Genomic DNA, 16904 nt, shown 5'->3' on the forward strand with positions numbered 1-16904 from the left:
CAGTGTCCCAGAGTACCACAATAAAGTATCAAATTCATCATGTGCCCGGCTGAATTGAGAGTGGAATGAAAACAAATTTTCTCTCCCTAAAAATTTATATTTTTAACTAGCTTTGCTCCGTGGTTTCACCCGCATTGCTCCGGTCTTACGGTGATGATATATGTATAAGGCTAATAACCTTCCTCGATAAATGGGCTATCTAACACCGAAAGAATTTTTCAAATCGGACCAGTAGTTCCTGAGATTAGCGCGTTCAAACAAACAAACAAAACAACTATTAGTATAGATAGACTAACTGCGCTCCGCGGTATCAAACGCGTGGCTCTGCTCCTGTTGGTTTTATCGTGATGATATAATACTAGATTTCCGCCCGCGTTTGCAAAGGAAAACCCGCATAGTTCCCGTTCCCGTGGGATTTCCGGGATAAAAACTATCCTATATGTTAATCCAAGTTACCCTCTATATGTGTGCTAAATTTCATTGTAATCGGTTCAGTAGTTTTTACGTGAAAGAGTAACAAACATCCATACATCCATAAAAACTTTCGCATTTATAATATGAGTAGGATAGCCTATAAGCGTTCCTCAATGAATGGACTATCTAACACCGAAAGAATTTTTCAAATCGGACCAGTGTCAATGACAATACTATGTACCTACCTAGTTCTTGAGATTAGCGCGTTCAAACAAACAAACAAACTTTGCAATTTATGTGTGCATAAATTTACTATAGCGTTCGTTACATAAGTAGGTATAGTTCGTTAAATACCAATAAATTCGTCATAGCTACCAAATGCACTTTTATACAGTAAAAGCCATTTAAAGTTGAATAATGCCGAGCCGATTAATTTTTTAGTCTTTTCAAAAATTCAAGCATGAAATACGAAAGTAACAGTAAATAAGCATGAGATAGCTAATCATTTGTTTCCGTAAACAATTGTTTCGCAAAGACGTTACGGTGGCTGCTGCTCTCTACTGCAGATTTGAACTGCTCGACTGCCGATCCGTGAAAGTTATCAACTAAAATTAAAACACTCTGTAGTACAATAATTGTCAAAACATTTCAGAAATAGTCTAATAGACATTATTTTGCTATACTTAACAATGTACTGTAAAAATAGAACTTCATGCAATCGCTTAAACATAGGTACTTGACAAAAGTTTATTATATGTAATGCGAATGCCAGATGTTGACGATTTTCATATCATATCAAAAGATCATTTATTTTTATTTAAGCTCGCAGTGGACACACTGCATTATGTTTAAGTTAGTAGGTGAAGTTCTATGTGACATTGAATGTATATTATAACTAGCTTACCGTTACCACCCGCGGCTTCGTCCGCTTTGTCTAAAACCTATCTATCTCTTTAATGCTGTTTGTCTATGTTCTTTGCTGATTTAGTTATATTCTATTTATGTAAATTTATTTTCCTCTCTTCTAATATTTGTATTCCTATACTGCTCATTTCTCCTTTGTTTTTGTATAATATTATTTGATTCTTAAGTTATCTATCTATGTATAATTACAGTTTCTTGTATATGTATGTATTTATGCACTATCTACCTTTTTACTGATTTATTTTTCCTATATCCCAAGGTTGCCTGGAAGAAATCGCTTTTAAGCGATAAGGCCGCCAAATTGTACATTTATTATAATAATATCGTTTCTGTAAATTTTGTTTTTGTGTGCAATAAAGTGTTATCTATCTACCTAATAAATCATATACAAAAACGTTCCTTTTGAATCACTTTATCTATTTAAAAAACCGCATCAAAATCCGTTGCGTAGTTTTAAGGATTTAAGCATACAAAGGGACATGGAACAGAGAAAGCGACTTTGTATTATACAATGTAGGGATGTAGTCACAAACAAAAGCTTGAAGCACTAACGTACTAAAAACAATGTGACATTTGGTATTCATTTACAAATTGCTCTAATGCAAGTTGATTTTAAGTTGCTTTCTTTACACACCTACTTTCCAGCAATACAGAAACCTAGTAATCCCTAAGTGAATTGCGAGTTAATACCTACCTACTGAGTATTACCAAAGCGAGCAATATTTAGACTTTCACAAGCACTAAACTGGATCTGTATTCATCGTGCTTTCAGAAGTATACTTAATACGCAGTGAAGCTTACGAAAGCTTAACGAGTACGAACTAGTGAATTTCGTTGCCAAAAGCACTTATTGTAGCTACCTATTAATGAAATTGGGCAATTAACCGTTATAATTAACACAATCGACCCACAAAATTTATGGGAAAATAGGCATAACAAAAATGACGTAAGAGATAATTGTTGAGATTATATAATTGGTAGATAGATTCGGCGCTTACGAAGTTATTCTTTTGTCTTACTGACTTTACTCCGCTCAGATGGGTACGTTAAATATAAATTACAAAGGTTTTTTTATATAGTAGATGTCATACTTGACGGAATAGTATCCTAGTTTTTTTTTAAGAAATAAAATTGATTTAAGCACATTCGTGGACCTGGAGAAAAATATGACTGATAACTGAATGTACTCTGTAAAGTAAAAGTTTTCAGTTTGATGAAAACTCAAGGTGTACAAAAAATATTTATGTACAAATTTCATGTACGTCTAATTATCTCCTCAAGTTTAATTATTTTACTTCCAATTTAAAATTAGGTCTCTTGCCCAAATACATAATATAGACTTTATGGTTCCCATCCTCGGACCCACGACATACATTTTCTGAGTTACGTTTTTATTTCAACATTGTAAAATATAATTATAGTAAAATTCTCAGAGTTTATAAAATTTTATTGTTTGGATTTCAACTCTACCTCGTGCGACCTTACCTTTGTTGAGTAATTATTATTATGATATGGGATAATAAAATAAAAATAATGAATACAAAATGGAAATAACTTATACTATTATAAAGAGGTTCACTTGCTCTTAGGAACGGAAAAAAATTCTTAGCCAATTTTCAGGAAAACCAGTTGACTACTCTTTAACACTTTTCACATGTAAATACAGTGTTCGTAATTACATTGTTAGAGTGAACTTGCTATTATAACATATAAGATCGTAGGCACTATTTAGGATACGCTCTGTTAAAAAAATTTAAATGGATATTTATCAAATCTACCACTCCATTTCCATCCTGCTTTTTCGACCTAAGTTTCTACAGACATTTTAACTACATATTAAGGGCGCAATAAAAATGTGCTTGCTGTTGAATTATAAAACGATTCGATTGTTTTAAGAGTATTATCACTACTAGAGATGCGTTGATGTCTTTTATATTCAAGTAAAATTAATCACGATGTCTCTATATTTTCTATATATATAATTACATTTTCCTTGACTTTGATTGTTATATGTCGCATATCCTTATGCATAACATCCATACCTTACCTTGAAAAAATGTATTGTAACTTATAAGAGTCGTCCAAAAGCCTGATTCGTCGAAAATAGCGAATATTTCAACGTTATAGATTTTATTTGTTTCTCATAGATTGTTTGTAAGTTGAATATTGATTATATTATTTTAAACTGTCATCATATATCTAGTTACAAATTATAATGACACAAAAAAAATAACAATTTTGCACCAATGACCAAAATATCGGTATACTTATTATGTTCGACTTTGAATAGCATTTCCGAGCGTAGAAATTGAACACGCTATACAACAGGTAGATATGTACCTAATTAAGACTTAATTACATGACAGCACGTGCAATGTGTTCTAGCCAAGATCCTTGAAACAAATACCTACAACGGATGGATAGTTTTACAAATGAGCGAGTCGCATGTCGTGAACATATTTCAACAAGTATAGACCAAGAGGTAATTATGTATATTTTTCTCAGATTATCCATGTATTTGAGTAGAATTAGTAGTGCATCGTTAAACGGTAGACAGGAAATCTGTTTTCTTATAAAGTATCCGTCAATAAAAAAAAAATAACTTTAAAAATTGAAACTTTATTTACCTATCCCGTACCACAGATTAATATAATAGGTTATTTAACATCGCTCAATAATAAACAGTACTAGCTTTCCACCTGCGGCTTTGTCCGGTTTGTCCCATAACACTTCTGACTTAGGTATCATACACGACCTTCCTCGAGAACCACTTAATCCTTTGAGAAAATCGCGTCGGTATCCGTTAAAATCAATTTTAAAGATCAAAGCATACATAGGAACAGACATAGTACTTACTTGTTGATCTAAGAATGTCTTACGAGATTAATAATAACATTTAAATTCATTTATCATCACGAATTATTGTTCTTTGTATCGATGCAGATGGTGTAAGATTGTGACATTTAATTCAGGTCAGTGTAGGTAATTTAAAAGCAACTCGTTTATTAAAACAGGATAAAGATAATCGTAAATTACAAAGAGGGCAATAATAAAAATTATCAGCTCGAGCAATATTTATTTTAAATATTGTATTCTGATATGAATGGCTATATTAATATGAAGAACTTAAAAGCTTTAAGCATTACAAATGCCCTGAAATTTTGTGGGTCGCTTGTAACAGGATGGCGGTTCTACAGGGGTCTTAGTAAGCAATGACAAAAAGAAAAATGATGGTCAGAACGCTGATACCGGATACCTTAAGATACTATAACGTTTTATATTAGAGAATCTTAACATAAAATATTATAGTACGGTGAAGACCGTGTGTGACGCGCTTTATGCGACAGGAAATTCAAACAATACATTTTGAAGTCGATGTCAATTTGAAAAGGTTAGCAGATTATTTACACTCTACAGAACCCACTACCTTTTCCAATAAATATATAAAGACTTAATTTAACCTTTAAAATCAAAATAGGTCAAATACAGGTTTTATGATGATTACAGGAAGCAAAAGATATTTTATACGTTTAAATTATGGTTTATTTTTTCTTTTAATATTGTTTCAATTTGTTTGAATGTGGAATAAGTATCTAATATAGAAGTGTTAATAAAAATATTAAGATTATTAAAAGAAAAATCCTAATAGGTATATTCATAAATCATAATATATTCGAATACATAAATAATTATTAAGTGTAATTAACAACAACTCCTTGACTCGATACCCAATAAGGCAATAAAATACGCAAAAAAGGTTCAGTACAACAAAGGCATTCTGTCGAATGAATTAGTTCTCACTCTAGCCTCTAGGTCCTAGAGTCTAGGAAGTAGTGAACTTTATAATAATATTATCTTACAATAAAAAAAATATTACATAACTAAATTATTAAAACATGCTTTCTAAACGTCTTTTCAAATTTATGTACTGAGATAGTTTTTTCCTAGTATAACATCCTATCCAGCCTTATTTGGCATTTATGTTAGCATAGGAGAAACGTAGAGTCAGTAAAATATTTCTAACTGTCAAAAGCTTTCAAGATTAATTTTAATAAAATGATGTTGAACTCTAAGGTTAAATTCAACATATTTTATACATAATGCATTGTTTTAATATATTATGTTACCATTCTTATCCCCATATTAGGATCCGATGAACATATTTTATGATCATATCTTGTTTCGTATAAAAGTTCAACAAAAGTGAATGTCACATGAAATTAACTGACCTCGGAGGTAATATTGTAGGCTGTGAAGTGATTTATGAGCTGAATTTTAATATTAAATAAGTAATTACCGCTAAATTAAAGATGAATGTATTTTATTTATGAATTGAGTATTGACCAATGATTACAAATAATTTATTTAATCTTTGGCATCGGTTATTGAAGTAATAATTCGAAGTTGTTTTTTTTTTGTTTTTATATTTAATTTCCGTTAAGTATGCGTATTTATATTGAGTCTTAGACTTAATTAAATTTAAATTCTTCTTTCTAAATTAAATTTAAGTTAACCGTGTTAGTTGATGAATGGGATGAAATAAAATTATTTATATATTTCTAATAAAACGAGTATCTACCTATTTGTTCTCACAAATAAATATACATATTATTATTATGTACATTATTCTCTACTTATAGATTGGTCTCTGTTTGATACTTACTGTCAAGGTCGAGGGACACCTTGCAGGTTCCGTTTCACAAGTTTCAACATAATACAAGTAGGTACACACTTACTAACTTAAGTTCTAGATGCCGTTTTTCTATTCTTTAAGTACGTTACATGAACAGTAATTATATATTATCATTTTATTGACTTGTAATTTATTATGGAATTGTTATTAGAAATAAAAAGTGAACAACTCTATATAATTTGTGTAGGTTATTATCATAACATGTAAATTATGTAGGTAACAACATAAAGTATTCAAGTAATATTATATAACGGTTCCAATCTAATATATATTATAAAGGCAAAAGTTTGTATGGATGTATGGATGTGTGGATGTTTGTTACTCTTTCACGTAAAAACTACTGAACCGATTACAATGAAATTTAGCACACATATAGAGGGTAACTTGGATTAACACATAGGATAGTTTTTATCCCGGAAATCCCACGGGAACGGGAACTATGCGGGTTTTCCTTTGCAAACGCGGGCGAAGCCGCGGGCGGAAATCTAGTTGTAAATATTTTCAAAAAAACGTAGTTATGTAGGTATATTAAATATTAATTGATAATTAGTTAGCGAAAAATGTTTTCAGCTCGAACAAGAATATCAGTAAGTAATTAAGTAGTACCTAACTTAGGTATAAAAAAATCATAAACATAGTAGTTAAATATATTTGATAATTCACATAATATTGTTGGTATGTGTTCAACAAGTACGAGGAATAAATTTAGAATATATAGATACTAGCTTTCCGCCCGCGGCTTCGCCCGCGCAGTCAAAGTAAAATCCGCATAATTCCCTTTCCCGTAGGATTTCCGTGATAAAAAAATGTCCCGGGGTAAAAAGTAGCCTATGTCCTTTCTCGGGTATCAAAATATCTCTATACCAAATTTCATGCAAATTGGTTCAGTAGTTAAGGCGTGATTGAGTAACAGACAGACAGACAGAGTTACTTTCGATTTTATAATATTAGTATGGATTATCTACCTACTTACGTTGAATAATAAAAAAATAAATTACATGAACATTATCCTTGTAATATTTTTATTATTTGTTAATCGGAAAATAGTCATTATGAATTATGAAAATTATTCGGAAAATTACCTATTTATTACGATATATTAGAGAATGCACAGGAAAATTATTTTAAACTAGCGGTCCGCCCCGGCTTCGCCCGTGGTACATATTAACGTTTTCTCTACATAAGAACCATCCTCGTACTTCAAGGAATATAATAAAAAAAGAATTATCGAAATCGGTTCAGCCGTTCTCGAGTTATGGAATTACAACGAAAAGTGGCATTGATTTTTATATATTAGATTATATACAACAGTTTAAGGCTAGTAGAAAGCGCCACTCCTCCGTTACAAGGCCCATTGATTTTCACAGATAATGTGCATTGATCATAAGTACTAGCCGATACCATTGACTTGGTCTACGTTTTTGGAACATGATATCTACTCTTTCTTCTTAATTTTATTTATCTTTTATTTTTGTATTATCTAATTTAAAGTTGAGTAGTAAGGTTATTCGACTTAACTTATTGTTCCATAACGTAATAGGGAATCAGGATTTCCAATTACTATACGTCAAAACTCAAAGCATTCATCAGATAAATTGATTAATAACCAGTTACCAGGTGTAACCTATTCCATAAACTTAGCGCGTTTACAACATCATGCAGTAGAAATAGGAAGTAGGTTACCAACTATGATATTATACTCCATAAATAGTCTTTCCGATTTCTATTTAAAAATCATATATTTTTTAATTTTTTCCAACAATTTCCTTCCATATCATAAAGAATTTAATTAAGGATATTATATTTACAAATTCTTTTTTTTTAATAATTGACTAACTCAGAGACGTCACAAAATTAGTACCAAACACAAAATTCGATACAGACCCAGGGTAGTACTGCACTAATAAAGGTAAGTTAAAAGTAGATCATGTTTGACTGGGAGAGAAAGTGAAACTTGGTACAGAGGTTGATATAAGATTGAATTGAACAGCGCCGGTTCAGTCGAGCCGAGACCGCGCTAGCGTTGCTGCATAATGGTCAGTTTGTGTTATTATATCAAGTGTTGTGGTGTCTTTCTGTTCTGTTTCTTCTCTTCTATTCTTAGTTTAAGTCTTTCTTCCATGTATGTATCTTGACTAATTCTATGGTGTATACTGTATACCTACTATGGGTCTTTCTTGTCTTCTGGTTCGTTTTACTTTAATATGTATCTTAAATTAACAATTAATGTACGTGTAACGATATTATAATATTGCAAATAAAAAAAACAAACAAAGTTATGAAATTACTTTTTTTAGAAAACGTTAATTAAACTTATCGTTTTAAATATTTTAATTATTATTTTTAATCTACATTTTATTATGACATTGAAACAACTAATATCATGCAATAATAATATAATTATTACAAGTTTATGAATCTAACAAACTCTACATTTATAGAGCGTGAATTCTAAAAACAAACAAGGTCGCAATATTTCATAAATTTTTATATAATGTTCAATAGTTTTGTTAAAAATATATTTCTTTCAAATATAATTGAGGGTTTTAGTGAAAATATTATTTGAAAATATCTAAATGAATTTTCACAGAACTTAGAGCAAAAAAATATAATAAGCTCTACAAATTACTATAACTGCACGTTTAACCAAAAAATATACCTTATTACATTTATACATATAATAAATCTGTAGAAGGGTCAATTCTGTACATTGAAAATATTGAAAAAATAACTAGCAGGGGGTGTTACTGGATCGATATTCGATACCAAACCAAAATATGTGATTAAAAAAATTTTTGTCTGTCTGTCTGTCTGTCTGTCTGTCTGTCTGTCTGTATGTGAAGACATCACGTGAAAACTACCGGTTCGATTTCGATGAAACTTGGTATAATTATACCTTATTATCCTGGGCGTAAAATAGGATACTTTTTATCCTGGAAAAATACGTAGAAAAAAAATTAATCTCAATTTTTCAGTTATCCATAGACGTTGTTCTGTAGTAGGTACCGCGAACACACGTTGCGTATTATTATAGACCTAGCCGTATTTGGGTCCAATAGATATTTATAAGATGTCATTGTCCGAGTTACTCAAAATGGAGAAATAAACCATCCACGCAAAGACCGACATCCGCGCGGACGGAGTCGCGGGCGGAAGCTAGTAATAAAATATAAATCATAACTAAGTAAACAGTACTATACTAAATACTTATTTGTAAACTATACTAATAAGTATATTTTTATCAATTAGTTTATTATCATATTTTAGTGATATTTTAGTTTTGAATAAAAATGCAGTCAGCTTAGTCGATATGAAAGTCGAAAATTGAATCTTCCAAACCTGAAATTATTCTGTTGAAATTACTTTCGAGTCGAAATAATTTCTTTTTACTATGCAACATTAACCTCAATAAGTGATTGCGTGAAATTAACCCTAATTACTGATTATCGATCGTAAACAATTTAAAGGCCCTTGTACTCTTTTGGTCGAGGTTATTAGAAACTTATTGCTAAACAATTAATACCACTTTGAAATTTAAGTTAGTGTAAAATTAAACAAATTTTAACTGACTTGTGTATTGAAATTTCAATGAAACGCTATTCAATAATAGCGGCTACAAAAACGAGTTCAATTTTCGAAACGACTTCATTTTTTCGGTTGTATATTGTTTGTACACGTCTAATTTCCAAACGAATGTACTAAATTAGATAAATCTTTATAAGTTCGCTATCGTAAAATTATTTTAACTATCTAAGCAACTACCTATATAAATAAATAAAAAAGAAAATTTCGACCCGGTAAAGCCCGCTAGATATCGATATGTCGTCACTTAAACAATAATTATAGCCAATAACACTTCCGAAACGGAAGCAATTAACAATTTCTGTTTATCTAAGGCGTGTCAATTATTATATCACGTTTCATTATCTGTGGTAAGTAGTTAAAAAGACACTTTCAATTGCCGTGCAGTAAAAGTGACATTTACGTAACTGATATCGCGCGAACAATTTGGCGCCAAAACGTTACTTCATGGTTAATTTTTTTATTCGTTTTGTACGCGAACAGACTTACAATGCACATTTAGAAAGTGAAATGTACTGAGGTCGATCGTTTGATAAGCGTACTAGATCACAATTGTGTACCTAATATTAGTGAAACCGCTCTTGATTTCACTTTGGATATCAACATAAACAAGTAAAGTTGATTGTAAAGGTTACTTGATATGAAAGCAAGTAGTTACCAGCTATGTCGCTATTCACGACCGATTTTCATATTTTCCTGTCTCTATGTAATGTAAGAGTAGGTTAAAGGTTTTAAATATACACGAAGTAATCGAAGTTTATGTGGTCAGGTATAGACCAAGGTTTTGATAAAATAACTGAACAATAGATAATTAACAATTAATGTATTAAAATATAAAAAAGGATGAATAATAAATTCTGACGACTTTAGGTAACTAATTTATTAACCAATATCATGCATATTAAATTCGACATAAATAGCGACCGATTGTTTATAAAGGAAAAAATAAAAAAGTATACGATAAATTCGTATTACTAGGTATATAAATTCATGTAGGTAAGTAAATACGCGCCATGTGTTAGTTTGCCCTTTAAGTTTTTTCCCTCCTGCCCATATAAAAAGGACCTACAAATAACATTGTCCAATGGACAATTAAGTATAGGAAGTAATAACTAGGTATCAAAGATCAGGCTACGCCCAAGCCTGTTAGCCTTCAACGGGCAAACCAGGGTGAAAGGTACAATGCCGCTTACTTTGAGAAAACAAAGACATATACCTATTTTGGTCGTTACATTAAAATCAAGGCTCCACTATGTCACTTTTACTTATTTATTTTGCCACTTGAGTTCATAAGAACTTTAATATTTTTTATAGTCAGGATATTTTTCCTGTGTGTCGTAAATTTCAATTACAACGTGTAATTGCTTTCGCAATCCACTTATAATTCAAGAGTTTTTACGAGGTGCAATATTTAAATTTTAGTATGGTTACTAGTCTAATTCACTTTATAGTTTCTACCACAGAGCAAGTACATAATATGGTTTCTACTAAACAAACTACTAGTACTAGTAAGTACTTACTTGTTACTCGTTTTAAAAGCTTTTAACTTTTAATAAATAATATTGAGCATTGCTATTTCAAGAAATTTTCCCAATAAAACATGACAATCGTATGATTGATTTTACATTAAACTATGTTCGGGTACTCATAAAGTTATATCCGTTACATTTGGAAAGTTGTTTTTCATAATATTCTATACAATAATGTAGGCGTTAAAGGGCTGTGTAGGAGTCGGACTCAGTTAATGTTCTCACCTACATTTATTTATTTTAATTACATAACTAAATATACATTCTAAGTATCAACCCACACTTGTCAGAAAGTAATAACTTGTTGTACAAAGAATATATTTACAAATCATTATTTTTATAAAACAATATACTTCACTCTATATTTTAAAAACTAGCCAACGCACAATACAAAATGTATTTAGTATTTCATCTTAAATGTCGTGTTCAAAATAATACGTGATTTTCAATACATACAACTAAAGACGTGCTTCTTATCATTTGCCTCGCTCCCAGTATGAACACATTTCATAATTCAACGTTTAGCGTGACTATAAACACAATGTAAGTTATCTGTGAGAAGGCGGGTAACAATATATCCGCGGTCAGCTTGCAGGCGAGCTCCAATTACGGCTTGCGCAAGCGCACCGTCCGTGACGAGACTTACTACATCTTAACTCGATTTGACATACTTTAGTGGATTTTCTCAAGGAAATGTGCAATGCATTTGTAAACATGCGGATTTGATTTTGTTACAAGTAAATTCCTGCAGAAAAGCAAATTCCAAAAATTCAGTTGTTGTTTTAAAATCAGAAATAGCTGAGCATTCTGTGAGCATTACAGACCATAGTGTCAAGTGAAAAGAACGTAGTATTCACTAAGTAAAATTTTGTAATTTGTTAGTACATACCACAAGTACCAACATTCAAATATTAAACCGCTAAACCACGATACCTAACAAAAATGTTTTTGTAACCTGTATTTCAAAATGTAACTATACAATGAAACAACTTGTTATCATTAACCAGTTTTAGGTACACTAGAATACCTATTATCGAGTCCTAAATTATGACTTAGGCAATAAAATTTTCTCAAATACTACCGAGTTTCAGAGAAGCTACTACTACTAGATAGCAAAGCGATAGAGCACGGTTTTGCCATAAAGAATACCTTAGAATACGAATGTTGAATGTAGCCACCTTATCTACTACCTAGGAATGAATCGTGATTATTAAATATTGATACGTTAATATTACCATTATAGAGAATAAGGCCGGATATACAGACGGTATACCAGTGCACATTGAAATAAATAGAAACCATTTTAAAAAAAAGTTCTGTAGCTTTCAAGCTTTAACTTAGCGCAATGAGATTGCAACTATGTAATTGCAAATAATTTTGCAATTACATCCATGGTATAATAAATATATTAGGTACTTATGAATTAATACCCAAGTAAAACGAAATTCGTCAATCGTCAAGAATTAGTGATATGGAAGACAGCATTAAAACCTAGTTATTGACACGGTATTTAACTAAATGATGAATTTTTTTCTATAATCTACTGGTGTACCTAGAGAGCAAAATAAATAAAACAACAATTTCCTTACAGCATTTACTAATCACCATGGCAATATTGGGGGCAGCATCAGCCCTGCCTTCATACATAGCAGTGCCAGCAGATCAAATAGCCTTCGTTGACCTAACAGCGCTGCGGGCGAGGCGGGTCCCCAGACAGACTTTGGAGCCCCCACTGCCACAGGCTCTATACAATGATGACTATCAACCAATACCCTTGGAGCAATACAACCAGCCTAGTAAGTCATTTATTTATTTTTTGTGGTTGTAAATAGGTATTAATTCGGTATTTTTCAAAAGCCTTTTTCCGTACTCTTCAAATCAATAGTCCGTTTGCTTAGGCACTGAAAAGATGTAGAAGATTTGATGTAACAATGTATCCGCTATATTACCCTTGAACGCTAATATGACGTTTGGAACAATATTGTATTTAACATCGCAAAACCATCACCCGTATACATAATACAAACAATGTTTTGCATAATGTTAACCACTTAATATCCGAACACCACCATCATCAAACATTCACACGTGCAAAGGATTACATCAAACAATACTCGATTGCAAAACTATACTTAACCATTACCACGGGACTAAGTGAAAGTACTCTATACAAACTACAAAGGATTACTTTCTAGCAGAGTACCGAGACGTAACTCGTTTTCCGCTCGATAACATTCAGAACTTTCATCTATTGTCCATATCTGATCTTTGTTATGTAAATGAAGGTTGCAGTTCCCTATTGGCACTATTACAAACAAACAAACAAACAAAAAATACTTTATTGTGCACCACAGAGAAAAGTACAAGTAAAGACACAGAACATAAGTTAGTAAAAGAGCACAACAGGCGGTCTTATCGCTCAGACAGCGATCTCTTCCAGACAACCTGGTGGACAAGGAGACGCAGTGCAAAAGTAATAAAAATAGGGCAAAGTGCACTAAAAACAGAAAAAATAAAAAATAAATAATTAAATAAAAAACTATACATAAATAGATATTTATATAAAGCATACAAATATACATAAACATACACATATATACATACATAATATAATCACTATATAGATAGATACAGACATATATATTACAATATGAAAATAAACATACATATAATATATATAGGTAAATAAATACACATACATAAAATAGGAAACGCACACCGACACAATTAACTAATAAAATAAATAATGAATTACCGACTAATTGGATAAATAAAATTGCTTCAGTAAGTTTTTGAACGTAGATAGAGATTGAGCTGCTCTTATGTCTAAGGGTAAAGCATTCCAAAGTCTAATGGCACGCACAGTAAACGAGGAGTTGTAAACATGATTGACATGCGGCGGCATTGCTAGACGATGTTTATTAGAGGAACGCGGCGGGTTGACGTTAGACACAAGGAACTCAAATCTCTCTTTTAAGTATCGCGGAGTTCTCGGATCGAACAGAACACAGTACAGGAGGTGAAGGATATGAGTATTTCGGCGAAGACGGATGGGAAGCCATTTGAGCTTAGCGCGAAACTCGGAGACGTGATCGTATTTGCGCAAGCCAAACACAAATCTTATGCAGAAATTCTGAAGGCGCTCAAGGCAGTCTAGGTGGTATTCGTAGAGGTCAGGATAGCACGCATCAGCATAATCTATGATAGGTAAGAGGAGTGTTTGGACGAGCGCAATCTTAGTCGGTATCGGCAGAAAATTGCGTAAGCGACGGAGCGAACCCGCAGCAGCAAAAACCTTTCTACGAACCTCCTTTATTTGGTGATTCCAAGATAGACACGAATCAATCCAAATGCCCAGACACTTAATTTCGGAACTATACGGTATAGCAATCCCATCAACTATTACCCTAGGCAAAGTAGAAAAGTCTATTTTGGAAACAAAGTATTTCGTACCGCATATTATACTTTGCGTCTTTTTTGGGTTTACGTTTAGGCCGTGGCTAAAACTCCAATCAACAATAGTGGATACGTCGTCGTTCAACTTAGCAATAGCATTCGGCAGGTCTTCAAACGAAGTGTGACAATAAATTTGAAAGTCGTCGGCATACATATGATAGAGAGAAGTGATGTTGAGGGATATTGAATTAATAAATAAACTAAAAAGAAGAGGAGAAAGCACACCGCCTTGCGGAACACCAGCAGTAACGTCAGCCCAAGAGGAAAAAGAATTATCAACTTGGACACGCTGCTGGCGTTCCTGTAGATAACTACGAAACCAATCAATATCTGTTGGAGATATGTTAAGAGAACTAAGCGTGCTGAGAAGGACGTGCTATTACGTGTCCACTTTCGATTTAATTACGTCGCGTTGCGTTGACAACTTCTCATAATTATATCACAAGTCACGACTGACCTATCTATAATGTAGACTCGTTAGACTAATAAACATTTATGTAATATGTGTTACCTTTGATATATAATTTTATATTACGCATAAACATAGGTTTTGCTCTACGATAGGTACTAAAGCATTTATATTTATAAAATACTCTTTTATGATAGTTATTATACTTAATTTATTTGAAACGTATGAGAATTCGGAATGTAGTATAAAGCACCATACTATTCGACACTTCATACTGAAATAAGGAATTTCTAACATCGAAATTTTAGCATTAAGCATCATCATCATTAACATTTAATTTTTTTTTTCAGCCGTAGCACTTGCCCCGCCACCCTTACCAGAAGCACCTGCTAGGATTCAAGCACAAGACAACAGTCCAGCCGCCCTCGGCGCCGTATCTCAATATGCGGAACGACCCTCAGACTTTGGAGAATATGTAGACTTCGGGGCACATACCGGAGACAATGGAGCCTTTGGGTGGTACGCTGACTACCCACTCAGCAATGGACAAAAGAATTAGAAGCATTTAAATCAATCTTGCCACTACGGCATGTTACCAAAGACCGATTTGTGATGAGTGCTGTTAATTAATTTATATTTGTAAGCAGAATTACCGCACATTTGTTTTAGACGGTTAATTCCGCTGTGCACTCTTGGTAGAAGAAATATTTTTATCGTAGTTCAAATTAAAGTTCCTGAAGTATTTTTAGGTTTAAACAAAGTACACTGTGATATGCGCCTGGTAGTTCATTCTTTTTCGAATTTCTTTCTATTCACTACCTATTCACACTTGCCTGCCTTCTACTCACTATCAACACTTGCTTTCAATTTCACTACATTTTTAAATAAATATTGCACGTCGTTGCGTAATAACCAGTATCTACTGTGTAATGTGTATACCTGTCACACATTTTCTTTTTTCACATACAAAATTCGTCACCTACCTATCTCACAATTCTCGAAACTTAAAATAATTTTAACACCACACTGCATACCTACTATAATCTTTTTAAACTTCTTTTCGCTTACCACTTATTTTCTATCTCTTTGCCTTTACTTTATTATCTTTCTTACACTACTATCGTTTGCCATTTCTTCGACGTTATTACACCCGCTCTATTATTTACTTACTATCATATTGGCACATGCTTAGCACATGCTTATCACCTTTTATTATTAAACTTCATTTTTAATTTCTTTTTTCAAACCTATGGCTTCTCTTCACAGCTTCTCTTATTCTATGTTTACTCTTTAACATACATAAATAATTATTATCATCAAATAATAAATTATCATTTCTAAAATTCTATTTTTAAACTTCTGTCTACATATAATTTTTTCACTTAATACTTTTTCATATCTTCAATACTTATCTAACTTCATTCAATATGTTTTTCCATCTTATTTCATTTCAATACTGATTTATTTTCTTTTATCTCTCTTCCTTTACTTTTATTACCTACTATAATAACATCTATTATCTTAATATCCTATAACGTCACAATTACGAATTCTAACCTAACCATTTATATGAGTTTCTTTTTCATCATACGATCACTCTCACTTATTCTTCCACAATATAATTTCATAAATATAATATCATGCCTTGAAATAAACTTCCTACTCTTTCATCGTTTTCTTATTCTCGTATTTTTTCTTGCTATTTACATCTTCACAGTATTCATTACCTTCTTACCCACTACTACCTATTAAATCACCATACTACTTTATCATGAAAATCATGACTTGAAACCCATGCATACCATGAAAAACATATCTCGTTACTTCATCTTACTTAAATCTTAATAACTAAACTCTTTCCACTACTATGTTCTTATCATTACTATCACTGTTTATT

The 16904-nt window shown here is 32.0% G+C and overlaps 1 protein-coding gene across 1 annotated transcript; it reads left to right on the forward strand.

The window, feature by feature from the left end:
- The first annotated feature begins 8009 nt into the window (after window positions 1–8009).
- On the forward strand, window positions 8010–16190 carry LOC123697748. Its single transcript, XM_045644288.1, has 3 exons — window positions 8010–8067; window positions 12734–12938; window positions 15358–16190. Exons 1-3 carry the CDS (start codon window positions 8065–8067, stop codon window positions 15564–15566), a joined length of 417 nt encoding a protein of 138 aa, XP_045500244.1. The 5' UTR covers window positions 8010–8064; the 3' UTR covers window positions 15567–16190.
- The last annotated feature ends 714 nt before the right edge of the window (window positions 16191–16904 follow it).

Source organism: Colias croceus, chromosome 15 (genome assembly GCF_905220415.1).
Source record: "Colias croceus chromosome 15, ilColCroc2.1".
Classification (NCBI taxonomy): domain Eukaryota; kingdom Metazoa; phylum Arthropoda; class Insecta; order Lepidoptera; family Pieridae; genus Colias; species Colias croceus.

What these genes read in the sequence shown, in the direction of transcription:
- LOC123697748 (XM_045644288.1), top strand. An exon ending in GGAGCAATACAACCAGCCTA is followed by an intron (nt 12,939 to 15,357) that starts GTAAGTCATTTA and finishes TTTTTTTTTCAG; the next exon opens with CCGTAGCACTTGCCCCGCCA.